The sequence below is a fragment of the Lepisosteus oculatus genome, chromosome 9 (genome assembly GCF_040954835.1).
Source record: "Lepisosteus oculatus isolate fLepOcu1 chromosome 9, fLepOcu1.hap2, whole genome shotgun sequence".
Lineage (NCBI taxonomy): Eukaryota > Metazoa > Chordata > Actinopteri > Semionotiformes > Lepisosteidae > Lepisosteus > Lepisosteus oculatus.
This window is the reverse complement of record NC_090704.1, coordinates 22887141-22911582: the sequence shown is the minus strand read 5'-3', so window position 1 is coordinate 22911582 and position 24442 is coordinate 22887141. Positions and strand designations below refer to the sequence as shown.

At 36.2% G+C, this 24442-nt stretch overlaps 1 protein-coding gene across 23 annotated transcripts in view; it reads right to left on the bottom strand.

Moving 5' to 3' along the window:
- Positions 1-2774: 2774 nt before the first annotated feature.
- adgrl2a (adhesion G protein-coupled receptor L2a) overlaps positions 2775-24442 on the bottom strand; it is a 323813-nt gene continuing 302145 nt past the window's right edge. For 5 of the 23 annotated variants that reach the window (XM_015355714.2, XM_069194276.1, XM_069194275.1 and 2 more), the window contains 13 exons: positions 23777-23950; positions 23003-23212; positions 21686-21906; positions 20947-21013; positions 16920-17011; positions 15209-15253; positions 14836-14862; positions 13919-14087; positions 11565-11693; positions 11068-11164; positions 8035-8163; positions 7264-7281; positions 2775-4855 (listed from right to left, as the gene is read on the bottom strand). In XM_015355714.2, the coding sequence (XP_015211200.2) occupies positions 4101-4855; positions 7264-7281; positions 8035-8163; positions 11068-11164; positions 11565-11693; positions 13919-14087; positions 14836-14862; positions 15209-15253; positions 16920-17011; positions 20947-21013; positions 21686-21906; positions 23003-23212; positions 23777-23950 (2133 nt within the window). In that variant the 3' untranslated portion in view covers positions 2775-4100. Of the gene's footprint in view, positions 4856-5501; positions 5555-7229; positions 7282-8034; positions 8164-8184; positions 10225-11067; positions 11165-11564; positions 11694-13918; positions 14088-14835; positions 14863-15208; positions 15254-16919; positions 17012-20946; positions 21014-21685; positions 21907-23002; positions 23213-23776; positions 23951-24442 lie in introns of those variants that run through there. The other 18 variants (XM_015355723.2, XM_069194279.1, XM_015355718.2 and 15 more) reach the window with 14 other exon arrangements.

Genomic DNA, 24442 nt, shown 5'->3' with positions numbered 1-24442 from the left:
TTCTGCTATGGGAGTTGAGAAACCCTTCATTGAGAACAGATACGGAGAGATCAGTGTGATCATGGCCGTCTGAGGTGAAATGAGAAACTATGGGCTTGGAGAAATCTTTAATCTTCACAGTCCTAACATGTTCTCTGAAGCGGTCTCCTAGCCTCCTTCCGGTTTCCCCAACGTAGATAGCTGGGCATTTTTTGCAAGAGATACAGTAAATGAGGTTGCTAGAAGTACAGCATGTTGTCTGAGTGATCCGGAATTCACCTGAGGGGCCCTGAATGAGCATGTTGTTAGATATGTATTTGCAGGTGATGCAGCGTGTTCTGTTGTAGGGGAAGGTGCCTGGTGGAGATGATTGCCGAGTGCGGTCAAAGGAGCTGTGAACAAAAAGTTTATGTAGATTGGGTGTTTAGCGGTAAGAGATGATTGGGCGGTCAGAAAAAAGGGAACTGATGGAGGGATCATCCTGTAAAATGGAGTAGTTGTTAATAGTGGTCCCAGGGGTAGAAGGTATGTTAGAGTGGTAGGGAAGCACCAAAGGAATGTGGTTGTGAGACCGGGAGTTCCTGGTCGAGTAGAAGAGCCAAGGGCTGTTTTTGGCCCGGGGGAAGGCCCTATCGATAACATGGGTGGGGTATCCTCTTTTGATGAAAAAGGAATACATTTTGAGTGCTTGGTTCTGGAAATCCATGTCGTCACTGCAGAGTCGACGTAGCCTGAGGAACTGTGAAAAAGGAAGAAGGTTTTTAGTGTGAGTGGGGTGAAAAGAGCTGTACAGGAGATAGCTGTGTGAATCTGTGGGTTTGTAAAAGACCGAGGTGGAGAGACCGAGGTTACAAAACAATATGTAGACAAAGGAACTTCCGTAACAACTAAGGAACAGACTTGCGGACAGACAAGTCAGGAGAGGGATATAAAAGATTTCAAAGACCCCAAGTATCCCATGGAGCACTGTTAAATCAATTATCAGGAAGAGGACACATAAAACTACTCAGAATCTTCAACAATCAGGTCGTCCTCCAAAACTCAGCAGCCAGGCCAGAAGGATATTGGTGAGAGAAGCACTCAAGAGACCCTAAACAACCCTCAAAGACCTATAATGTCTCATAATACAGATGTGAGAAACTGTGGGTGAGTCAACAATAGCTCAGGTAATCTGGGCTGAATGGTGAGGATGAAGCCCTCATTTGAAAAAAAGCATGAGGTCCTATCTGGCGTATGCAAAAAGGCATATGGAATTTTTTTTTGTGGTCTGATGAGACAATAATTGAGTTATTTGGCCTTGATGCCAAGTGTTATGTCTGGTGGAAGAAAAGCACTGTTAAGCATGGAGGTGGCAGCATAATTATGTGGGGTTGCTTTTCATTGGAAGAGACTGGTAGGCTTGTCAAAATAAGAGGAAAAAATGGATGGAGCAAAATATAGGCAGACCTTGGAGAAAAACCTGGAACACCCTGCAAAAGATCTACAATTTAGGACAGAGCATCATATTTCAACAGGACAATGACCTCAAACAAAAAGCCAAAACAACCTTTGAATGGCTTAAAGAAAAGCAGAAGTCCGTGAGTGGCCCAGTTTAAGTCCATACTTAAATCCCAAAAAAACCTGCAACAGCTGGAACACTTTTGCAAGGGTGGGGAAAAATTAAACCCGCAAGATGTGAAAAGCAGGTTACAACATACTGCAAAAGACGAGACTTGAAACTGCAAAAGGGGGAACAACTAAATATTAAATGCTTAAGGCCTCAGGGTGAATACTTGTCCAAGCTGGATTTTTCGTTTTTCTATTTTTCATAACTTTTTTTACAATAAAAATGATTATGACCCCATCAAAATGTGAAGTGTGTTTTGTTAATCATAAAAAATCCTGTTACAATATGCTGCAAAATAAGGTCGTAACAGAGCAAAATGTGGTAGAGGCCCAAGGGGATTGAATACTTTATACACCCACTGTAGATGGAGACTAACGATAAAAAAATACCCCACTATTTTAAGCCCTTTAGAACAGAAAGTATATAATTCTAAGTATAATTAAATATGGACTGTGTGGCAAACCACTTTTATTACATGCTTTTAAGTGAACCATGCCAGAATTCTTTTAAAAAAGACTTTCTGAAATCAGATTTTCAGGGACATTGATCCAGATGTACTTTTTATAAGGTTACAATCAGTATGTGTGCATCAGCAGACCTATTAAAATCAAATACTAATGCTCAGTACAATGTATAACTGCGCTGCAGAAAAGTAAAGTGATGATCCATTTGCCTGTATCAGCAAAACTATGTACATCAATATCAGACAAATCAATAGAGCATATAAATCACAAACCCAACAGCAGCATTGGCTTGGTTTTCTTTTTTTATATTCCTTTAGAGCTGGTAGAAGTAACGGGTAGGCAATGCTTATTTACCAATTAATACACCTTATGCCAAAAATATTTACAGCTTATTTTCATTACTACTGTAGCGTCATTATTTTGAATCTTTGTCAACTGTACATTTTAGGAATTGGAAGGATGCACTAATGGCAAATATTCTTAAGGAATATCTTTAAGAATTTGCTGGAAGAAAAGTGGAATCACATCAGTTAAATATCAAATATAATATCAGTTTTGGCATTTTGCTACCAAAGATAGCAGCTAGTTAACTCTTTTTACTCACGAAAAACAATTATTAAAAACAGACTGCAAATCCCCTCAAGGTGATACAATCTAATTGGAGTATGAGGCGCGGAATAATTTCTTTCTCATGAAACAAAAATAATGAAGCAGCTAGAAGAGCATTTGAAAAAAAATCTCACATTTATTTACTGTCAAACAAGTGTTGAACTTTACATCAGTTATTAGTGATGGGCACTTTAATAACATGTTTACACAAAATAATGAAATAAGCATACCAGTGCTGAAAGAATTTACACATCATCCAAGATCATTTTGTTGATTTTGAAATCCATAAATAAATAAATGTCCAAATCCAATCAGCTGAAATGTAATTATTTAAAGGATAAAAATTGATGCCAAACAAATTGGTCTCAAGTGCCTAGTGCCCATTGTTCTGTCAAGTATTTTACAAAAAAAGACATTTGAATAATCTAATTTACACCAAATTTGTGCAAGGCATGGCTTTATTGGCTTCAACAGAGGGAATTGTCCCCCCAAACTAAGATAAATTCTTTTGGCAATATGAAATTCAGACTTGTTCTGAAGGACAAAATTTGAAATTTGTATGTAAGCAAAACACTGTTTACAAGTGGAAAAAAGTGAATATGGGTTGACCTTGTTTTTGTTGATTTTTTAAAAAGTTTTGTAGCATTTTTTGTTCAAACGTACTACAATGAATGAAGTGTAAGAATAAACATTTTATAACGTATGTGCAACTTTTACACAATAGTTTCTTCAAAGTCTTAAAATCTTCTTTAAAATGTCTTTTATATTTATGGTTGTCATGAATTTTATTTTACACTAGCAATACAACAAAATATATTTTCTTTAGCCATTATTCTTGAGAACAGTTCAATGTACAATTGAGAAAATATAAGGCCTGTGGCTTGATTGCTAGTGGTTATACGTTCCAATCTTCACCGTGATGGAGATGACTTTGTTCTAACAAATGATCCAGGACCTTTACATTCCTAATTTCAGAAAGTCTCATTAGGAATATTTAAGGACAGTCCAAAAGTTCCAGTCCTGGTCCCACAGCCTGCTTTTGTATATAATACAAAGCAAGCTTAGACGAAAATGACATAACTGTATGTACAACCTTTTACTTAGAAAACTGCTGATTTGGAATGGCCAGTACATTTTTATCTTGAGTTGTTTAACAGCAGCAGCACATTTAAATACATAGTTGGTTTGTTTTTGAAAAAAAATCTTCTCTTGGTTCTGCATGTTATATACAGTCTGTCTGAAAACTTCACAAAAGATATAGATACCAGTACACAGTGACCACCACGCACCACTGTCTGTCTGTGAAGATGAGGGTGAGAATGCTAGGCCCCGGTTAAAATTTCCCCACATTGTCTGTGTTGTCTTCACGGAGGAGGGTAAGGGAAAATGTTGGAGTTGGGGTTAAGGGGTTGGAGGAGAAAGTTTTTTTTTTTAAATACACTTTAAAGGCTTGTCACCAACTGCATTTGTCCTTCCCTCACGTCTGCTTCAGGGATACAGTCTTCTTTGTTTATAGGAATAATGTATCCATCACTATTGCCTCTGCTGATCTGGTAGTAGGCCTGCAGCTGGTTTCCAGCTCCTAGATTAGGCATGCTCTTGTAGTAAACATCCTCGTTTTCACTCTTCTTTGAAGGTGAGAGGTCTTCCTCTATATCTGGACTACTCTCAGGATAGGGAGAGTCTCTTAGGTTAGGCATACTAGTGTAAAGTGAGTCTCTATTGGGGGACTGCAGGTTGTCCTCAGCCTCAGTTGTGAGCTGGGAGACATAGCTGTCTGTTCCCTCGGTCTTCACTTTCTTCTGAGGATGGTACAGAAGCGAGTGAGTCCGTTGGGGAATTAGAGGGGCCTCTAGCTCCTTGTGGTGCAGCTCCAAACCAGGGGTGTCACCGTGCACCAAAGATGAGGCATCTGCCACAATGGCATCATCTTCACTGCTGCTTCCACCCACCACCACTTTGGCTGAAGGAGTTCTATCGATGTTGTGGCTCTTGCTGCAGGCCCTGAGGTTGTTGTGCACCAGTTCGGAAATTATCATCTTTTCAAAAGCTGCATCGTCAAGGCTGAGTCCACAATCCACGACCTGTACTGTGTCACTGTAGTCCCCATTGCGAAGTGAATAACTATTGTTAAAATTACCATTTAGCGGTAGAGTATCCATTGCACTTGTATCCCTGGCATTGTTCAGTGAGTGTCCTGGAAAGAAAAAAACACGTGAGGGGATTTACATTAGCCACAACTCTTAACTTCACCTAAAAAAATAATAAAAAAGAAAAGAGATTTAATGCTGTTCAGGACAAAATGTACTTTTAATTGCTTAAATTTACTTATGAAAAACATTACAGACAAAATCCCATAGATATAAACTTAAAGAATCTACAAGATCATTTGAATTATACTTAAGAAGAGAAAAATCATTCTTCAACAACACATAAAATATTACATATTGTATAATTTGAAAACAAATTACGTTTTCATAAGTAGCCATATACTCCAAACCATTCCCACAGAAAACGTAAAGCTGTTTTGCAGTAACATTACAAACATTCCTTGCAGTAAAATCGAGACAGTCTTTTGTCCTAAACAACACTAAAATGCAAAGAAAAAAGAAGATATCACGTACACAAAGTATAGGTAAATGTACGAATGTGTAGCCACAAACGGGCACGCTACTACATTAACAGAAGTTCTAATAACTCCTTTTATGGAGATGAGGGAAAAAAATTGAAAAAATGAACAAATACAAAAGAATTGTGTTTAACAAGGACAGCCATCTCTCGCACTAAAGGGGGCCCACAAGCACCATCCGACATCACGATAGACAGCAGGTGAAATGACTCACTTTGGACAACTCACATCATGTCTGTCTGCTCAGGCTATCTGGCCTAAGAGTAGCTGATGTACAAAAGAAAGTAAAATGATTTATTGTAACATGATGAATAATCACTGAAAAAAAATAAATCTTAGCAACTTAGTTAGAGCAAGGGTTCAGCAAAGTAAATTAAGGAGCAATCACAGCTTCTTTTTCTAGTTAATGCAACCTTTTTCCCATTGAGATGTATATGTGTGCTTTTGCAGTTTCTCTCTGCCACTGCCCCAGGCTTTAAAAGGTCAAAGTTAGCCCACAGCCCTGCAGCTTGCATCAGTCACAGTGACAGTTCTGAATGAACCCCAGTTATTACAAGTGCGGCCCATGAAAACCATGGCCAGTGAGGTCAGATGCAGAAATGTTAGGAATTTCTGTAAACATGGGTCACAAAAATCAGACCAAAGAATAAATATTAGCTGTGAAATGGGAGGAGTGTGTCAGCCATGGCGGATTTTGCTCAGCCATGGCAGGGATGACACATTAAGTAAAATCCTGCTGGAGATATGAAAGAGAGATTAAGAAAAATGGGTATTTTATGGTGACATGCTGTTGTTGAGATAAGAGATTCCTCTTTTGTACAAACATAAACATGTAAAATAGACATCACAGCGCTTATCAGCAGAAGGAAAAAAATAAAAGGGGAGGTGGAGATTATGAACATCTGGTAGTGTGAAGATCATAGCATTTGCTTATGCACTGCAATAAAATCATTTTCATCCAGACAGGTATGTCTGGAGAAAGGATGGAGTGATGTGACTAGAATGAAACTGACCACTGTGAAACTGCTGCATTTCGTGCAAAGGCTCCAAGGAAAACTGCTTGGAAACCGTCTAAAGAGCGTTCCTCTTTTTTTTAAATCAAAACTGTGCCACTAAAGCTGCAAGTTGGAATAATAATTATAAACTGCGAGGAAAGGAGCAGACTGGCCAACCCAAAATGAATCCTTGGCTTAAGCAAATATTAAATGCAGATGTATCGGTCAAGTATTGAACTGAAAGTGCAGGTTCCCGAAAACATACTGCATTTTCTTGTATGAATTATTAAAGAATGTTTTTTTTTCTCCTTCCATTCTAAACGTCACACTTTATTGTCGTTTGCTAAACAAACTTATAAATGCAGGTTCAATATAGAAATATGTATGTGTATTCATTGAGTACTTTCTACTTCAAAGTAATGTGATGCTGAAATACATTATAACTGTAAAATACATTGCAGCTTTAATAATCTGCACAGTTTTTATGTAAGTTTTCTTTGTAGTGCAGGCATGTTGGAAAGCCTTACAATGACTTTGAAATCAGACATTCCTTAGCCTTGAGCAAGTGCTTGAAACTATGTCAATGCAAGCACATTGTTACAGTTTTCTCCCTTCACATTTCTTTTTGCCTTTGTTTTGAATACAGCAGCAAAAAAAATGGACTGAAGGCTGTGTGTTTTTCTTGTGATTTCAATTTAAAAGAATGTCTTTCCTTTCTAAGAAAAACAAACACTGAGACTAAAATGAATTTAGAAATCAATTTCATGATTTTGCTTTTCGATCAGAAATGAAGTTAAATTAAGCAACATTTTAAAATCCTGTCTCTGGAGTATGAATTTTGCGAACCACTTGCCCACTGAGTATACATCATGATCTCAAGTAAACAACTGATTGTGCCTTTTTTGTTTTTGTTGGGTTTTTTAATAATCATGCTGAAAAAAATTTACATTTGATAGGCAAAGTTAAGTTTTACTCCCATACTTGTCTCTCTGTAGGTCACTAGAGGAAAGCGTAAGGAAAAAGCAAAAAATAAGATAATGACAATGCAATTTCCAAACCATTAAAGTTGTCTTTTATAAAATGCCTTTTTATATTACAACCCCCAAATTAAAATAACTTCAAATGACAGCCTCAATGAAATTTCACAGTGTGAGGGTATAACTTTGAATTTGGTATCAGCTATAGTGCTGTACAAAGTAGGGTATTTTACCTTCTTTTATGGGTATCAGCATAGTCCAATACATAACATTATAGCTGCACTATACTACAAATACATATTTTGGGTAAACAGAACTTGGTTTTGTAAGAAGTTATTGAAAGTGCATTCAGTTTGTTTCTATCAGATAAAATCTCTTAACGCAAGAAAACATGCCCCTTTACAGAAAACGTGCAGGCCTAACACTTATGCTTAGCAACAAAATAAACGCAAGCACATTCTTCCCCACTAACAAATAAAACTACAACAATATAATGCAGCTTTAAAATGTAGTATCTCTTTCCCCAAATTATTTAGTTTTTATTACCATTAAAATTGCAAAGAATGACAAATCACAACACTCTTACATTTTCCCCTAAAATGAGAAATATATCAAGTGATCAGTCTATAGAACAATGATGGTAATTTATAGAAAACTATAGTACAGAAAATATGGAAAGGGATACTACAGCAAATTCAGCTAGACACAATGATTTGACTTCAGTACATTAATGCCTAAAAATTCCCCCAAAAACAGAAGTGTTAAGTAAGCACACCTGGTGAGTTAAACACTGGAGCCGAAGGGGCGTTACATACAACCGTTTCAGCAAGTAAGGTGTTATAAGGGTTGTTAGTGCCATGCGGCCGAAGAAGAGGGTTTGTTAGTAGATAATTGCCCGTCATCCCTGGAGCAGTGAGACAGAAGAAGACAGATAAGTTTGCTGCATCTACACTGTATGTCTCAAAAAGACCTACATCCCACACCCCACACCCCACAATGTTTAGCAAAACTTTGCCTTCCTTTCTTTTCCTCACTTTTGATTTCTACAGTCAACACTTCAACTCGAATATTTCAGTTTTAATTATGAAACCTTTTTATTTAAAAAAAACACCCAATCACCCATTCTCAGTTTTATCTTACAGTAAACAGCTGAGAAAGGAGATGTTTGGATTTCTGTCAGGACAAAATGACAAAGCTGCCAGGAATACAACACAATCAATAAATTACTGTTTCTGATTTAAAACAATTTTGTTTTGGGAAAAGGGGTGAGTATTCAGCCATTTCAAATATGTGTTCTTTTTAGGAAACCTGTTTATTAACTGTAAATGTAGTTACTTCTTTACTTTTAATGACAACATTTTTTTTTGTGTGAAATAAATTTGTCCAACTGGTCAGGCAGATGGGTTGAAATCAACAGGCCAGATTTACCAAGAATTTGGAATAACTAAGTGCAATTTGCTCTGTTATTTGTGTGAAACAAATGGAAAGCCGTTATTGTCCCTGGTCTGTTTGCTCAGTTCAAGGCATATTTCAAACCACCAAATAAGTGGCAAAATATGTTATATAATAGTATGTGTTAGGCATACTGGATTTCTTTTTATCATTAGATCATCTGGTCTAAGGAACAAAGAAAATATAAAAACATTCCTTCTACTTTTTGTTTCAAGTATGAGAAACAAAATTACCACTACAATTAGTAGGATATTCATTTTTATGACCATATTTAATGTTGACTTTAGTATATTTAAAAATGACTTGTCATTCTGACATCATATGAACCTTTGTTTCAATCCCATATTGTATATCTAACTTTAAAATCAGGATAAACTGATTTACGTTTGTCTTATGCAACTGTGATTCTGTTTATGTTTCTAACAGAAGCCAGTGAAGAACATTACACTGGTTTTCATTGATTAACAGGTGTAGGCTGAATCCCCTTAAGTAAACACCTGCTAAAATGACATGCTAATTCTCATAAAACTGCTGTTCATCTAGATTTGTCATTCCAAGTCTGATGTTGCCACAATTTGTAACGTTCACATTCAGCTGGGTAGAGGAAAACAAAGTTTTGCAGAGGGGTATTTTGAGATAGCACAGTCAGATGCACCCTATTAGCATGAAAGAAGACAAAATTGCTGTAAAGACATTATATTAGTAAGAGCAAAGGACATGAGAATGACCAAAAAGCTTGCAAATTTGGATAACAGCATTTTACATATAAGCAATATATTTATCAATTGATCATAAATAAGTTTCGTGAATATACTCAGCACTGCAGGAATGTTTAAACATTAAAAGTTAGAAAACTATTGTTTTATATTTATTGCAACACTTTCCAGGTCATTCTGTAGCCTTAGTTTATCAACAATAATCCCAGTTCCGATTCCATGAGAGAACTTTAGCATGTTCTCTAAAGCTTTTCAAATGTTTCATGCGTTTGGTGCCAGACAGCTGAATATCAGGAAGCTCAAAGTCACTTCTAATTAACAGAAAAGATACAACTGAGGACCTAAAGAAATGCAGGTTTGGTTTAGCCGAAAAGCTGACAACCAAAGTAGAGACTTAAAAGAATCCGTTTAAATTTTTGCTGCTGTAGCTGATCGAGCAGATGGCCAGTACTTATTTTGATCTTTGTGATATGTATCTAAGCTAAACCCGTTATCAAACAGAAATCAGTATTATCATTTTAAGTTTTGTCTTTTCTATTGCTGCCAGTGTTACTTTATTTTTTTTAAACTACAAACCTGCTTCTACATAATGCCATTCCCGGGATTTTCTTTCAGGTTACAGTTGAAGCACACCAACAAAACATTAAACTAATTTAATTAAATCAAAACTGATATTGTTTGTTTAAAAGCACACCAGTTTTCACTGGCTTAATTTCAATTCAAGCACTTCCTGGTCGGATCAAACTTACAATAATATTTCAAGTTTCTGTACGATCGCCTGTTCTTTTGGTCTTGAACTGAAATTCACAAATATCACATTGTAAGGCACACTTTGTTACTGAAATAACCTTTTGCTGTGTGCCTCAAAACAGTGGTTTCAGTCAAGTAGCATCCATACAGTTTGACTGAATGACATTTCATGTATTGTGCTTTAACCTTTCTTTGTAAGATTTGTATTTTGAAGTATGTCAGTGCAGTAAGGCAGAACAACACTCTCCACCCAGCTGAGGTCACTGAAAGTTTAACATCATCTACTCATCAGCATACTTATGCCTTGCCTCAATAATGTATGAAATCATTTTAAAAAACATTTCCTATAAATAGAAGTAGTCGCTTTGCATTCTTGCCAGCCTGAGTGATGTCCACATTCTAGTCGACCATACAAGCGTTTAAATTTTAACTTTATCTTAAGTTGGCTGACCTTTTTTTCTAACTCCTGCACAGCCGGCTTTCCAGGACTAGTCTATACTACTTTCATTTTTTTTAAATCAAATTTTGGGAAGGTTTGTGAAGGGTATGGTTATAAGGCCCTGACAAAAAGATGCTTTGGCAGATGATGTTTAGGGTAACATTACGACCACTGCCATGACGCTCGACATTTCATCCAGGCAATAGGAATGTGTCCTGATGTCAAGATGCAATACGTTTACTATGCAAGACTGTTTTTAAATCTACATGCTCAGAAATATTTTGGCTGCTGTCTATAGGATCTCTCTCCAGAGGTGATGACTGTTTTAGAGATATGGGCTGTTGTGCACGTGCAACCAGAAGATTCCAAAAGTCCTAAGGCTTGGAAAAGCACGATCTTGCCCCCATGTCGGGATAGCTTTAATCAGGAAAACGAAAAATTTAGAACTGACCTTGGTTAAGGGTTGAGGTGCTGTTGATGTCACCTGAGATAAAGGAAGATTCTGATTGCTTTCTTACAGTGTCATTCCACATTCTCCTTATACGGCTCTGTTCAATAAACACAGAATACTTATTAAGACATAGCTCCTTCTTTCTTGGCTATTTTGTGGCCTTTTTCATTGCACTCTTGGATTGTTATTCACTTTTTATCTGACCCAGTTTACTCGCCAAGCACAGCATCATCATATTGCATTTGGCATAAATTGTGTCACTCAGTAATGATATAGAGTTCAATTGGCCATGGTCATTGTCCTTTAAAAGCACCGCGAGCTATAAGTAAGGGATGGGGCTGCAAAAACTAGGACAAACACAGAAGCATAGAAGAAAAAAGCAGAAGCATGGAAAATAGATACAGTGTGTGTCTGCAGATGATTTGCATATAAACTAGTCCCAATGTTCTTTCCTGGAAAGAAGGTTAATTAAAAGACGCCTGTCAGTTTCCTCTTACCTGTGTGCCGGAGGAGTAGCGAGCGCTAGTCCTTGCAGTGGATGTCTTTGCCGAACTGTGGGAGCTCTCGGTCGGTAATCCTCCACAGCAGTAAGAGTGTCGGAAACATTTGCTGTACTCTTTACGTACCTGCAAATGCAAATAATATGAGAAAATTAGTGTCTGTGTTATTCCACAATAGTGCAACATTCCTCCCTGGAGAAATGACCACGCACCATGCATCTAAAATGAATTTTGTTTAAATCTGTCCCCAGTTGTTGCATTTCGGCTAGTTGCTGTGCAAGAATACCGTTGATCAGCATGTGTTTAATAGGAGAAACTAAGCTCCTGACCTTAAAGACCCTTTATAAACATGAAAGAATGTTAAACAAAAATCAAATAAACAACAGTAGAGCTTTTAGTTGTTTTAATTTTAAAGAGGTGTCCTCTAAATTCTCTGTTAATAAATTAGGGTTTACAGTAAGCCCAGCATATATAATTATTGCAGGAATTATTGGCTGCTGAGTCATAGTAGTTTGTTATAAAATAACATGCCTAAATATTTGTTCTTAAACCATACAGTATGCTCTCAGACATGAGTTCTTTCATTCTATATTATTAACATGTGGACCCAGACAACAGCACAAAGCCAAGTTTTATTTTATTGCTGTGCAGTATGTGGTTGGTGGGGCTATTGTGCTTATTATTTAGTACCAGCTTTCTTCTTATTGGATTTATAATGTTTCATAGGTTAATTTAGCAACACCTGCTGCTGTTCTTGTTTACCAAACAGTGGTGTGGATATTGGATTTAAACCATTGGTCGAAATTAATGCACGATGACAGCTAACTCAATGCAGGTTCTGAAATGGTGGCTGATCACCTTAATTCATTTTAGTATTTAACATAAATCAGCTCCTGAAATTTGTGCTCTGGGTACCTAGTGTATACTGCTACTGGCAGCGATGTACACTAAGTGTAGTACTCTGGTGTAGTAGAAAAGGCAGCAGCAGTGACAATAAGACACATTATTTTTAAAAACTGAAACTAAAGAATACCGAGTAGTAATTATCTTTTCTATTGATGATAATGCTGTCTTAGGACTGTTATTCTTTATTTGTTCTCTAGTAATGTGCAATGAGTGGTTTGCAAGTTGTTCGGTAATGTGGTGTCTGAGAGGTTTTAGATGTGTATGATCAAGCAGCTTTTTTTTCCATTTGATGTGTGGTTTGAAGACTTTCTCAGTTAGCATGTAAAGCACTATTTTATACTATCAGCCATTTTGTTGACATTTGCACCACAAGCTGCACAAAAGCTTTTAATCTAACATTTGTAATAAAGTATGTTAAAGGCAATTCAATAAAAAACAGATATAGAGTTACCAAAAATACTCATTATTTTTAATCTCAGAAATAACACTTTTACACACGGGTTGTCTTAGATACACATGTGTTCAATTTCCAGGTAAAACCTAATGTTTCAGCTCTGCATTTTTTAAGTAGCTAGGCAACACTCAAAGGGACTGGTTACTGAAAAACACTAAGGTTTGACTCCAAACATATAATGACAAACTGCTTTAACGAAGGACCCAAAGAGTAATCTGTCAACGGAACTGTAAACAGAAGTCAATCCTTAATGATTCTTGCTTATATCAAAGTTAGTTATAATAGGTGCAGGAGTTTAATTAAAGCAATAAAGTTTTAAGTGCCACTGCACAGCATTACAGTGTAGCACAACTGAACATTTCTCCTGCTGGAATCAATAACACAAGTGGAAGGCATAAATTGCAATTAAAGGGGAATAACATCACATCACATAAAGTTTGGCCTAAAATGACACTATAAACATAAAAAAGTTTAAAGTTAAGATTCTTCTTCTGCCGTTTAATCATATTCTGGATGGCAGAGTTCTTAAAGCCGTAGAATCAACAATTCTACATAATTTCTATATAATAACATTTACAGATGACATCAGCAATCATGCAGTTTTCTCAGTACTAGAAAAGTAACACTTTTTCTACCTGCATTTTATTTACTATTTTAATTGACTGATGCACAATAAATTCAGGAATGGATCAGATGACACTGACAGATAAAAAGATTTCTAAAGCTCATTTTGCCGAACTATAAATATTCTCACAGTGGATTTTGGTCTTTTACACCTAAATGGTACTTTAATTATTTTGCTGATCACACAGATATATATGCTTTAGGTTTTCTTTACCATGCAAGTTAACCAACATACACAATGTTCACCCTGAAAAAAAATCCGAAAAGGTTACCCTATTGAACAAAACATCTAATGGCAGCTGTGATTATTTTCTGGAGCTCTCCACCTAAATGTTACAATGTGTATACATTTTTCTGAGGTACTTACTTTCCTTTGGAGGACACAGTAGAATATAAAGATGAACATTCCCTGAAAGGCGTTAAATATTGTGAAAAGATAAGCCATCACGATGGTTGACTCATTGATAAATAGAAGCCCAAATGACCAAGTTAATCCGAGAAGGCAAAGCAGTGAGAAAGCACCAAGTACCCAGGATCTGAAAGAAATAAACAAAAGGCGAGCAGATCAATACAAAAGTGCCTAGAAAAAATCAACAAGCCTGTATTCATAAAGCATTAAGTGTGCCAATAAAATACCACCAACAAAGAACAACACCAACAATAACAACAAAAAACAATCATACATAATTACTGGCACTCCAAAGCTTTACAAGTACGGGTCCTTCCAGATACTGTCACAATAGCAAACATTTGAACACTGCATGTTCAGAAATAATAAATATAAATAAGAAAGATATATTTCTGAATTTCTTTTCTTTACACGGCTGATGGGTGAGGAAAAACACGGCTGCATGCCACACTGGTATGTTAACACAGGCTATGCCATATGATGTTGGGCTGCATGTACAAGCAAAAACTGAAAAAAAGAAAGGTCCCGTATACTGTATGTAATTTTTCATTAGTATGCTTTATTCACTCCAGGCGGTTAATTACATCTTTTTGGTTGAGGACTTGCTGATATGTTTCACAGTCTGAAGGCTTAAGAAATAGTTAGAGGGGAGGAAAGGAAAAGAAACGTGTTGGAAAACCTAAGGTAGCCTTCAGACACCTCTGAAGATCAGATGCACAACAGTAAACAGGAATGACAACACTGAAGATGCCAACAGACAACAAGGAAAGTGGAATCCTGAAACTGACATTTAAAAGCAACGGAAAAGGAAGAAAATGGAGAAAGGGGAAAACTATAAGCTCAAAACAAACTTGACTTCTCTCTAGTGATCTTACTTGATAAATGGCTTATTATCTTCATAGCTAGAACGCATGATAAGCAGGAAAGAGAAACACAAATTAGACCAGGAGGATTACAAAGAGAAGGTTAGTAAGCACTTAAGTAATTAATGCAAAATTAGACAACTTTTGAAAATTAGAAAAAATAATAATGAAATTTTTCTGTGAGCAAAAAAAAAGAAGATCTTGTTCAATTACAAAAGATAACTGTACAACTGTCAAGTTTTTAAAATTACAAATACTATCTTGGAATTGAGTTACTTTTCATTGTGAAATTGTTGTTGAAATTAATTATTTTATTTTTATTTTAGCAGAAGTTAGGATAAAAAGATAGTCTTACAAAAGTTGTTAATGGAGGGTTCAAGCTTACCCTGGTAAATCCGTATTATAGTATCCATCACAAACACGGTAATTACTGGTGTGGATGAGAAAGTAGAAAGAGGGAAAGAAGAGAACAGGGAGAGATGCTACAGATTAGCCCTCTCTACATGCAACATGCAATGAAGCTGGTGTTACACTGTGCAAAATATTCTGGTCATACAATAGGTGTTTCCCATGTCATCATGAGGACCAGTGAAGACAAACATAAGAACAAGAGGACAATACCGATGTGCTTGAGTAAAGATAAAAAAAGATCAAGGTTCATTATTATTATAAGGATTCACTCTTAACCTTAAGATTGGTTGTAGGCTGTTCAGCATTCACAATAACTGTGGTTTGCTTCAGGAAAAAGTCTAGTTTCACTGTGTTCCATTCTATTGCATACACTGAGAGTTCAACCATTTTAATATTATGAAAAACCACACATATTCCACATGCAGTTTTGTATAAGCTTATTTAATGAAGGCTCAGTTTTTGAACACACAATAAGAAGATACTAGTTAGAAAAAAAGTTTTTTCCAATGACAGAATAGTTTAGTTCCCTGTAAAACATAAAAAAATGTTCAAGTCTTTTTATCATGTACACTACTGTGCATGAAAGAAACTCTAGAAATATTTTTGTTAGACATTAGGAATAAATCCAGTTTAGCGGAAATATGTGGTCCAAGTATTACTCATCAGGACAAAGTAGTAGTTGGGTTTCCACACTTTCTCTGTATATTTTGTTTGCCTCTGCTTCATAGTTTTAAGTTTCTGCCAAACCTCTTAAATTTGATTTTTTTTAAGAACACAGCTGCATTTTATTGAAGCACTATGAGATACAGGTATTCAGTGGACAACACTGGTGTGTGAGTAAAAAATAATTTTAGGAAAGCTGATATAATAAGAAAATATTCAAACATAAAAGATACATTTAATAAATAAAGACAATACCTTTATTTTAGTATCAAGACAGTTTTTTAAAGTAAAATATAGTATTAGGTTTTAAATGAAATTCTTTCACCAGCTCTTTTATAAATGCAAATAGTTTGGTAGAGCTCTATGTTTTATTATACATTTACATTTAAACTAAAATTGTAAAAACTGGAAATTTAAAAGCCATAAAACTAAGAAATGTTACTAATTTAATGTAGATAATGTATTTTACCAACAGAACAGCAACAAAGATTATTACCAAAACCTGGTGAAAGTGGCACACTTGGATTTAGTAAGTATATTTGAATTGGAAAGCAACATGATAAGTCAGGCTGTTATGTAAAACAAACATTTGCCTTGTTTCATCAGAACAAAAATCAAGAAGAATAGAGGGATAAAAATCCCTAATGGATCAACTCGCTAAAGAGAGCAGGTTTACATAAACATCAGCGCAGTCTGTAAAATCAAAAAGTTAAAATCAGATTAAAATGAAAAAATGGGGAATAATAATGCTCTGATGTTGAAGACAACCTCAAAGGGAGGTATTACAGGGGTTAATTATCAAAGATGTGCAATCCATTACTAAATAATGACCACAAAAACCCATAAAAAGTAACTCCAGAACCTGGGACCTTAAGCTATAGCATTGGTTTGGCTACAGTTGTAAATGGTTACATTTTCATTAATTTTCATTTGGAGTTGCTATGCGACAACATCATGTACTCCCCACAGACAAGAGTCTTCAATCAGTGAAGTAATCAGGACATCACAAAGTCCTCACTTACTTAATGTTTTCCAACCTGCTGGAGTCCGGTTTCAATGAAGTCGAGTGTTTCACCATTTTGTACATTGTAATAACCAGGAAGATAAGATTCAGCTGTCAAAACAGAATAATGACAAAATAAGCATACTTAAATGTATGTCAGATGAAAAGAAGAAAGCCTTTAATTTTTTTCTGTAACGATTAAAAATCCTGTCTTTAAGCTCCTCTCTCTCAGATCCTCACACCAGAAGTGTATAACATTTATTCTGCTTTGTGAGGCAGGCAGACTGGCGCCAAATTTAGTGTCATCCTATATCAATAAGAGCATGAAAATGCATTAAATCTAATGCAGACAATGGCTACACAGGGTGAGTAATCGGAAAAAAAACATGAAATTTGAGATCTTGAAATAGTCCACAATAAATAAAAGTCTGGAACTAGGAAAAACAATAACATTTTCCAAACTATAAAAGGCATCCAGGAATACAACACATTTCTTTACATGAACTGACAGTCTCTCTTCCTTTGGGAAACAAAAGGGATTTGCATCAATTTGGCTTCCTCGTTTTAATACCACATTAAATCTTCAAAAAGCAAGCCATGGATATCGAGTTCAGACAAGGTTACAGCTTTCTGCATTTCAGGGCATTTATTCTGCCCTTAAAATCAATACAATGATTTGAAGATATAAAAGCTGGATAGATAAACAGGTGACTACTGGGCACTGCTCACCAGAATTTTCTCTGCAACTTATTTATTATGAAACCCAACCATTTTCTGTATAAAAAAACCTTACAAATATACAAGCTGCTGTGAATAAAACAAAGAATGAGAGAGAGGTAGTAAGGGAGAGAAAGAAAAAAAAGACTGAGCATAAAATAAAAGGGGTCAGCCAAGGCAGACGGGAGTCACTATAAATGCTTTTATATGTTGCTGATTTTAAGTGACTATGACACCAGAGTGTAAAAAATTCCATGACCAGTTTACTTTGTAGTATGATATAATAGAATGCAATGGATTTCTGGGGAACACTTAGAAATATCTAGTGAGCCAACATTCTATGCAAAATTAAATGATAAAAAATATTCAAATTGTTTTCATGAAGAAAAAAAAATCTCTATGCAGTATTCCTGTAAAAAAGTACATTGATATACCCTTATTTATTTTCGTCTAAACACTGAAGCAAGACAACCTCATTCACTCCTAGGACAAAGAGATGTTGTCTAATCTCCCTGTTGATGCCTTCTGTTTTTTTCCATTGAAATGTTTAAGACAAAAGCAGCTAAGGCTAAAAAAAAGATTATGGAATTAGATTAATTCAATTCTTTGTTGGTTTGGAGTGGCTAGACTTTTTCTTATCATTCTATCGAACACCCCTATCCTTTTTGAACTGCCGTCTAAACAGTGGGTTAATCGATATCATCGTTTACCGTAATCAACAAGCATTGCTGAACAATGAGCTCACTGGAAGCCAGAAAAAAAAAGAGGCCAGAGCTTTTAGATCACAGATTAGAGCAATGTCGAGTTGTGCTCTCTACCCATCAGCTGAGTCGTTTTTATCACGTCTGCATGAGTTTAGTGGCTTGAAATGCATTTCACACAGCCCGCAGTGCTGACATGGATACGATGAGACAGAAGAACTGAAACACTACTCTAAAGTAACCTAGCTGAACTGCACATGTTCCGTCCCCTTTCTTTGTCCTCCCTGGAGCTTTTGTTACCTTGCAAAGGCAGCTCTAAAGCTCCACTTGCTTTTCCAAATCTTTGCTGTTAGCCATGCAGAAGCCCATCATTCCTCCCCGGGACTGCAGAAGGCTTTTGAGTGAGTGTGCAAGCTGAACTCCGAATGAACTGAATTAAATATTAAAGGTGCAGATGGAGCTGTCCAGATGATAAGAACAGCTCCCGACGTGTCATGATCCAAGCTTTCGTTAAAGCATTTCAGGCATAATAATGGTTCCCCACCACTCATTACTTACATGTTCTTTTTCATAGAGATAATAACCCTTGTGCCCAGAGGCATGGCAGTCTCTGCCTTTGTGGAAGCTGAACCTACTCAGCCTCCTTCAAGGTTTGCCTCAGTTTGGTTTAAAAAAAAAACAGGAAAAAAAATACTTTTGTGTGTACTTTTCATGAAGCATGAAGACCACCTTGGGCTTTAACCAAATGTTACACAGCTGGGGTGCCTCTTAGTATTTAAGGAACTGGATTCATGGCTGCAGCAAATGAAGGCAAGATACAGCAACATGGGCAGTGTTAATGAGCGTAAGAACTGGGGTTACAGGTTTTAAGAAGTCTTCCCTCCTATTCCCTAAAGAAATGCTACCTTATGCTTTATACTTCAGTGGCAGCAGTTCTGAACAGAGTGTCCAATCTAGATGAATCTCCTTATGTAGTTCTTTTCATCTCTAGCAATGTATAATCAGCAAAATAACTCATATGTATTGTATTACATGTTTTGTGTTGTACTTGTCTTGAATTTGGATCATTATTATCACCAAGACTGCAAGCTTATTGTTTAATTTCTTGTTTTTCTTCTGATTGTACCTTAAACCATGTAAGTATCAGATAAGGCAGCTTCAAGGTTTTACAAACAAGCACATATACAGATGCAAAGGAATGTAAGATAATTCACAAAATGAATGGCTAGCTTTAATATACTGAACGTGCCGTAAAAACAGAGAGCTAGTTCTAGGTGCCAGCAGGGTGCACAAAGCCAGTTTTCAGTTATTGTATAGATTTGCGGTGAGTGTAATAGTCTTTACTGAACTTACGCCATGTTATGTCATAAACTTTCATTGCCCAAGCAAGTTTAAATTACATGATAGGACCCAGCCAGGAGGACACCTAACTAATGTTCACACCATTCAAAAAGGTTCAGAGAGGTCACTGCATTTGTGGTAACAACCATAAAAGAGATAATGAACACACCGCTGAGCAAATATTGCTCTTCACTCCTTCCACTTTGTACAAGATTGTTTCGAACAGTTATGCTTCGGTTTGTGTGAAAGATTAGAGGGCAAAGCAATAGACGATAGACAAATTACTCCCAGGACCTGTCCTATGATTGCTACCTGCCATTTCATTTTTTGAAGTAGGGAGTAGAACTCCCCAAGGTCCTTTAGCTCTAAGCCTAACTGATTTAGCCGAAGATAATAATGTCGTGACCAGTAAATAATAGTGCACTTGGACAGAACATAGTCAATATGATATATGCTTCACCCATGTACACCTTCATCAAATGGAAAAATTCAGCTGACACTCCCCATACAAGTCCTACAGCTTCTGATCAAACAATACAAAATAATCGCAACACAAGACAAGTTCCAAACCTAATGAATACCAGTGAAAGACCAATTTCACATAACTCACAACTGTACTTTCTGAATTCTCTTTTTTGCTCTTACAAAGTTTTGGATAATGAATAGACAAAAAGCTTAATGACAAAAATATACAATTACCAGAAAACAATCAACTCTTTCCCAACAAATATGCTGGTGACAAAAACAAACTGGTTTTGCTGAAGCCAAATTACACAAAATTGAAGTCAGGGATAACACACATACCAAAAGATGGGTACAGAAGCCATGAAAAATTAAACAAGTATTATTTTAAACTACAGACAAATCCTACATAATTCAAAGATGTTTACAATGCAGATAAAAAAGGAAAAAGATCAGAGAAGAAAATAATCTTTTCTTTCTGTTCTTTTCCTTTTAATCTATAAAGCCATTGTCTAAAGCTGTTAGCCATGCTATTTTGGAGAATTTCCTCACATAATGGCATTGAAAATACTTCCTAAGATTCATGGGATAAAAAGGGTAGAGCACTAACAATATGTAATTTTTAAACACATAGGGAAATAGAAAGGGAAGCATCACTCAACACTTATAGTTGAAATGCTTGTAGCTCCTGCATCTGTCCTTGTGCACAGAAACCTCCTTTCCTACAAATCTGAGACACTGTATGCCGTCATCTGTAATAATGAGAACATTACTTTACTTCCTTGTAATTGTTCACGTACTGAATAAGAGGAAAAAGAATCTTACCATTATGATAAATGTAACCGGTCCTATAAAGCTCCAAATGAAATGGTTGTCCACCCTCAGCCAACAACTGCAAAACAAAATTGGGATACATTTAAATACAAATCTGCTGCAATTAGCCCAGATAAAGCACTAACTCCCTATTCTACCGAAAGCAATGTGGAAATGTTACTTGTGGCTTTAAATGAATTCACTGTACTTTTTTGCTTACAAATGCATTAAAAAATCCAAGTGTTACCCAAGTTTAAAAAAATCAAGCAACTGCTTTCACAAATCAAGCCATTTTGCATGTTTGATCAAGCATGTGTCTTCTATCGGAAGGACACAGCCCAGTTTAATGCAGAGAGATTTAACCAACATTATCATCAATCGGAGTAAAAGCTTTTACAGAATACCACGCTCCTTTCTTTGAAAGCACATTTACAAATAGAAGGTTGCCAGAGGGTCTTTGAACAAAAGGCATTAATGAAGCATTAGCTCCAACCACAGTGTTAAGCCTGTCAGGTATCAGGATGACATTTTTAAAAATCTAATATCCATTTGAGGGATACAATATTATTTACTTTCACTTTTTTTCTGATCCAGTTAATGTGGTTCATGGTAGTTGTTGGTAGAATTTTAAGAATACATTACCACATAAATGCATCTCACACATCTTAATTTTACGAAGTCTGATATTCTCTTTGGTTCAAATACAAAGGCAATTACTAGGAGAAGACTTGGTCTCAGGGATTTTACTTACGCCTTGTCTGTCCCATAACTCTTATAATCAATAGCCGCAGAGACGCCCACCACTATAGCTGGCACAAGGTAGCCAGAAAGGTAAAAGTACTTTTTCCGTGAATATTCACTTTCAAACACTTCAACCAACATAAGATAAAGCTGAACTCCTTCTAGGCACATCCAGGCAAAGGCAGCAAGGAAGAAAAAATGCAAAATCCCAGCAATTATTGAGCAACCAATCTGAAAAAAGGGGAAAAAAAGATAACACTAATCAAATACTTGACATCGATGTATCAGAGTCAAGAGAATGTTATTCCTTACAGTTCTGTTTCAGCAATACAGAGCTATATAGACATGAAATAACAAAGCTGTTGATTTTACCTGTCCATGATTCTGAACTATTAATAAGTGCCCCAAGCAAGCAATGCTCAGCTCTTTTCTTTTTTTGAATAAATATTAAACTCAATACCCTAATTTCTTACAAGTTATGCACATCTAAAATTGTGCATTTCATTTGAGCTTACTAGTGAAATACAGAGTAGGTGGATTATACTCTAATAAAGGATTGATAAAATGCTTGAACACATGAATTTCTACATATACCTTACAAAATATACAGTATATAAGCATACTGTAGGGCTTTTAAATGTCACCTTACTGGAAAGGAAATCACACAGAAATGTGTGGACTGTAGTTTTTCAGTAAGTAAATCTCCACAGTAATATACAAACACTGCATTTTCTATTAGTGCTCTTAGGTGTCTCAACAGTTTCTGATATAACCATTTCTCAATATGAAGAAAATCATCATGATCTAATACTCTGAACTTTATCCTGGCCTAAAACCTTGCGATCTACAGCCTTGACAAAGGTCTAGATTATTGTAAGGGAAAACTAGACAGTACTGGGGTTAGAGACTATTTGCTTCTACCTTGCTCTTTGAGTCAATAGTTCACTGCTAACTAAAGCATGGAAAAGACTTCTTTCTTGGTATATCTTCCATGGGTATATAAAGGAAGCCAAACTCCATAAAGTTTGAGGAACGCTAGTGAGTAGTAACCATGTATTTATTCACTTAAAAAAATTACAAACAATTAGATACGGGGGAGGGTATTATTTGATTAACTAGACAAAAAGGAGGTAATTTAGTTTTTGCTTGAGGTGACTAAAAAAATGTGCCTCACTGTCTTTTAATCTTTCTTAATGTTTTCACCTCAACACCGCTGTGTCAGTGTTTTTACTTCAAGAGGTGGCTAGATTTCATGTAAAGCCCTTTCTTATTCAAGTGGTAGGAAAAACAGATCACAGCAATCATTATCAAGATCTTCTGGGCTCACCTTGGGTTCTGTCATATCAATGCCGATTAAGAAAATAAGCTCAGCAATGAAGAGATTGATGCACAGATTCTTGTGGATGGTATTGCGATCACTCTGTAAGCCTCGAAAGAAGCAGAATGTGAAGATGCTGATGGCCAAGCAAACCAGGGAAACGACAATCCCCACCCTGGTGATGACAGTTAAAAGTAACTCGTGCACTCCGTCTTTGTCCTGGAAATGAAGAATGGAGCAAATTAATATGTCTGTTTATCAATACAAATGGGGAAACAGGAATGCTACCATATATCATTGCAGCAGGTAGTGGCTGGAAAATTACTGTTTTATTTTGTAGGTGACACGCGGAAATAAATGCTCAATGGTCATCAATCACTGGCTAAACCCATCAGTAGAGTGTGATTAATGCCTGCAAGGACGGCCAACCTTTATATATAGTGCCTGAATTTATAAGCCAGACTGTGGATAAGGTTTGAGCAATATTAATCTTTTTTTTCTGTACCCATATCAAACTTGAAGAATACATTGGGAAATCATGGGATGACTCTAGACAATTGCACTTTGAGGTTTAATAAAACAAATATAGTTTTCTGTATCTTTTCTCAAAGGGGTGCGAGCCAGAGAGTCACATAGAAATCACTTTCTCAAACACTCTCAGTGCTGCTGGCCGGGTTAATAAAACAACAAAAGAGACATGACAAATGTCCTCACCCATGTCTATAAATCTAAAAGGCCCCCACCCCCCAAAAAGAGGAAAAACACAGTAAAGTATTTACTCACCACAACTTCCCTGTGTGCCATGAGAATTGCAAAATTGGTAAGGTGGCTACAAGAACAGGTTGTATGTGTCTTGTTGGCTTCCAGAAGCTTACAACCTTGTGTGGACCAATGTCCCATCATGCTCCTCTCTGAGTAGTTCCAAAATGAGCAGTTTGAATTGAAGTACTTTTCAGTCTAAAACAACAAATGACCAATTAAAAATCTCAGCTAAAACATAGCAATTGTAAACTTCAGTAAATCACAGAAAGAAAAAAAACACAATCAAGAATACACATTAAGAAACAGGAATCTGGGTTTTTAGTATTCTGTATTTCAGATTTTATTCTTTTGTTATGTTTGTTTTTTATTTTGACTTTGCATCAGAGCTATTACCCTGTAGTGGGAAAAATATATATATATTTCTCTACTTCATCATTAACATGCCTGGCATACCACTCCTGGCACTGTATCATAGACTGCCTCAGTTTCTTTAAGCACTATATAACAGCAGCTCTTTGTATGTGTAGTATTCCTTTTAGACAATTCAAAATCAACCCAGACCCTGTGGGATTCCTCCTGACAACTTTAAAGAAGGAAGATAATTGGTCCACAAGCAATTTTATCCTGCATTGTATGGCTAATCTAGAAGCTAATTTTCCACTATAAAAGAGAATGGCATCATTTACA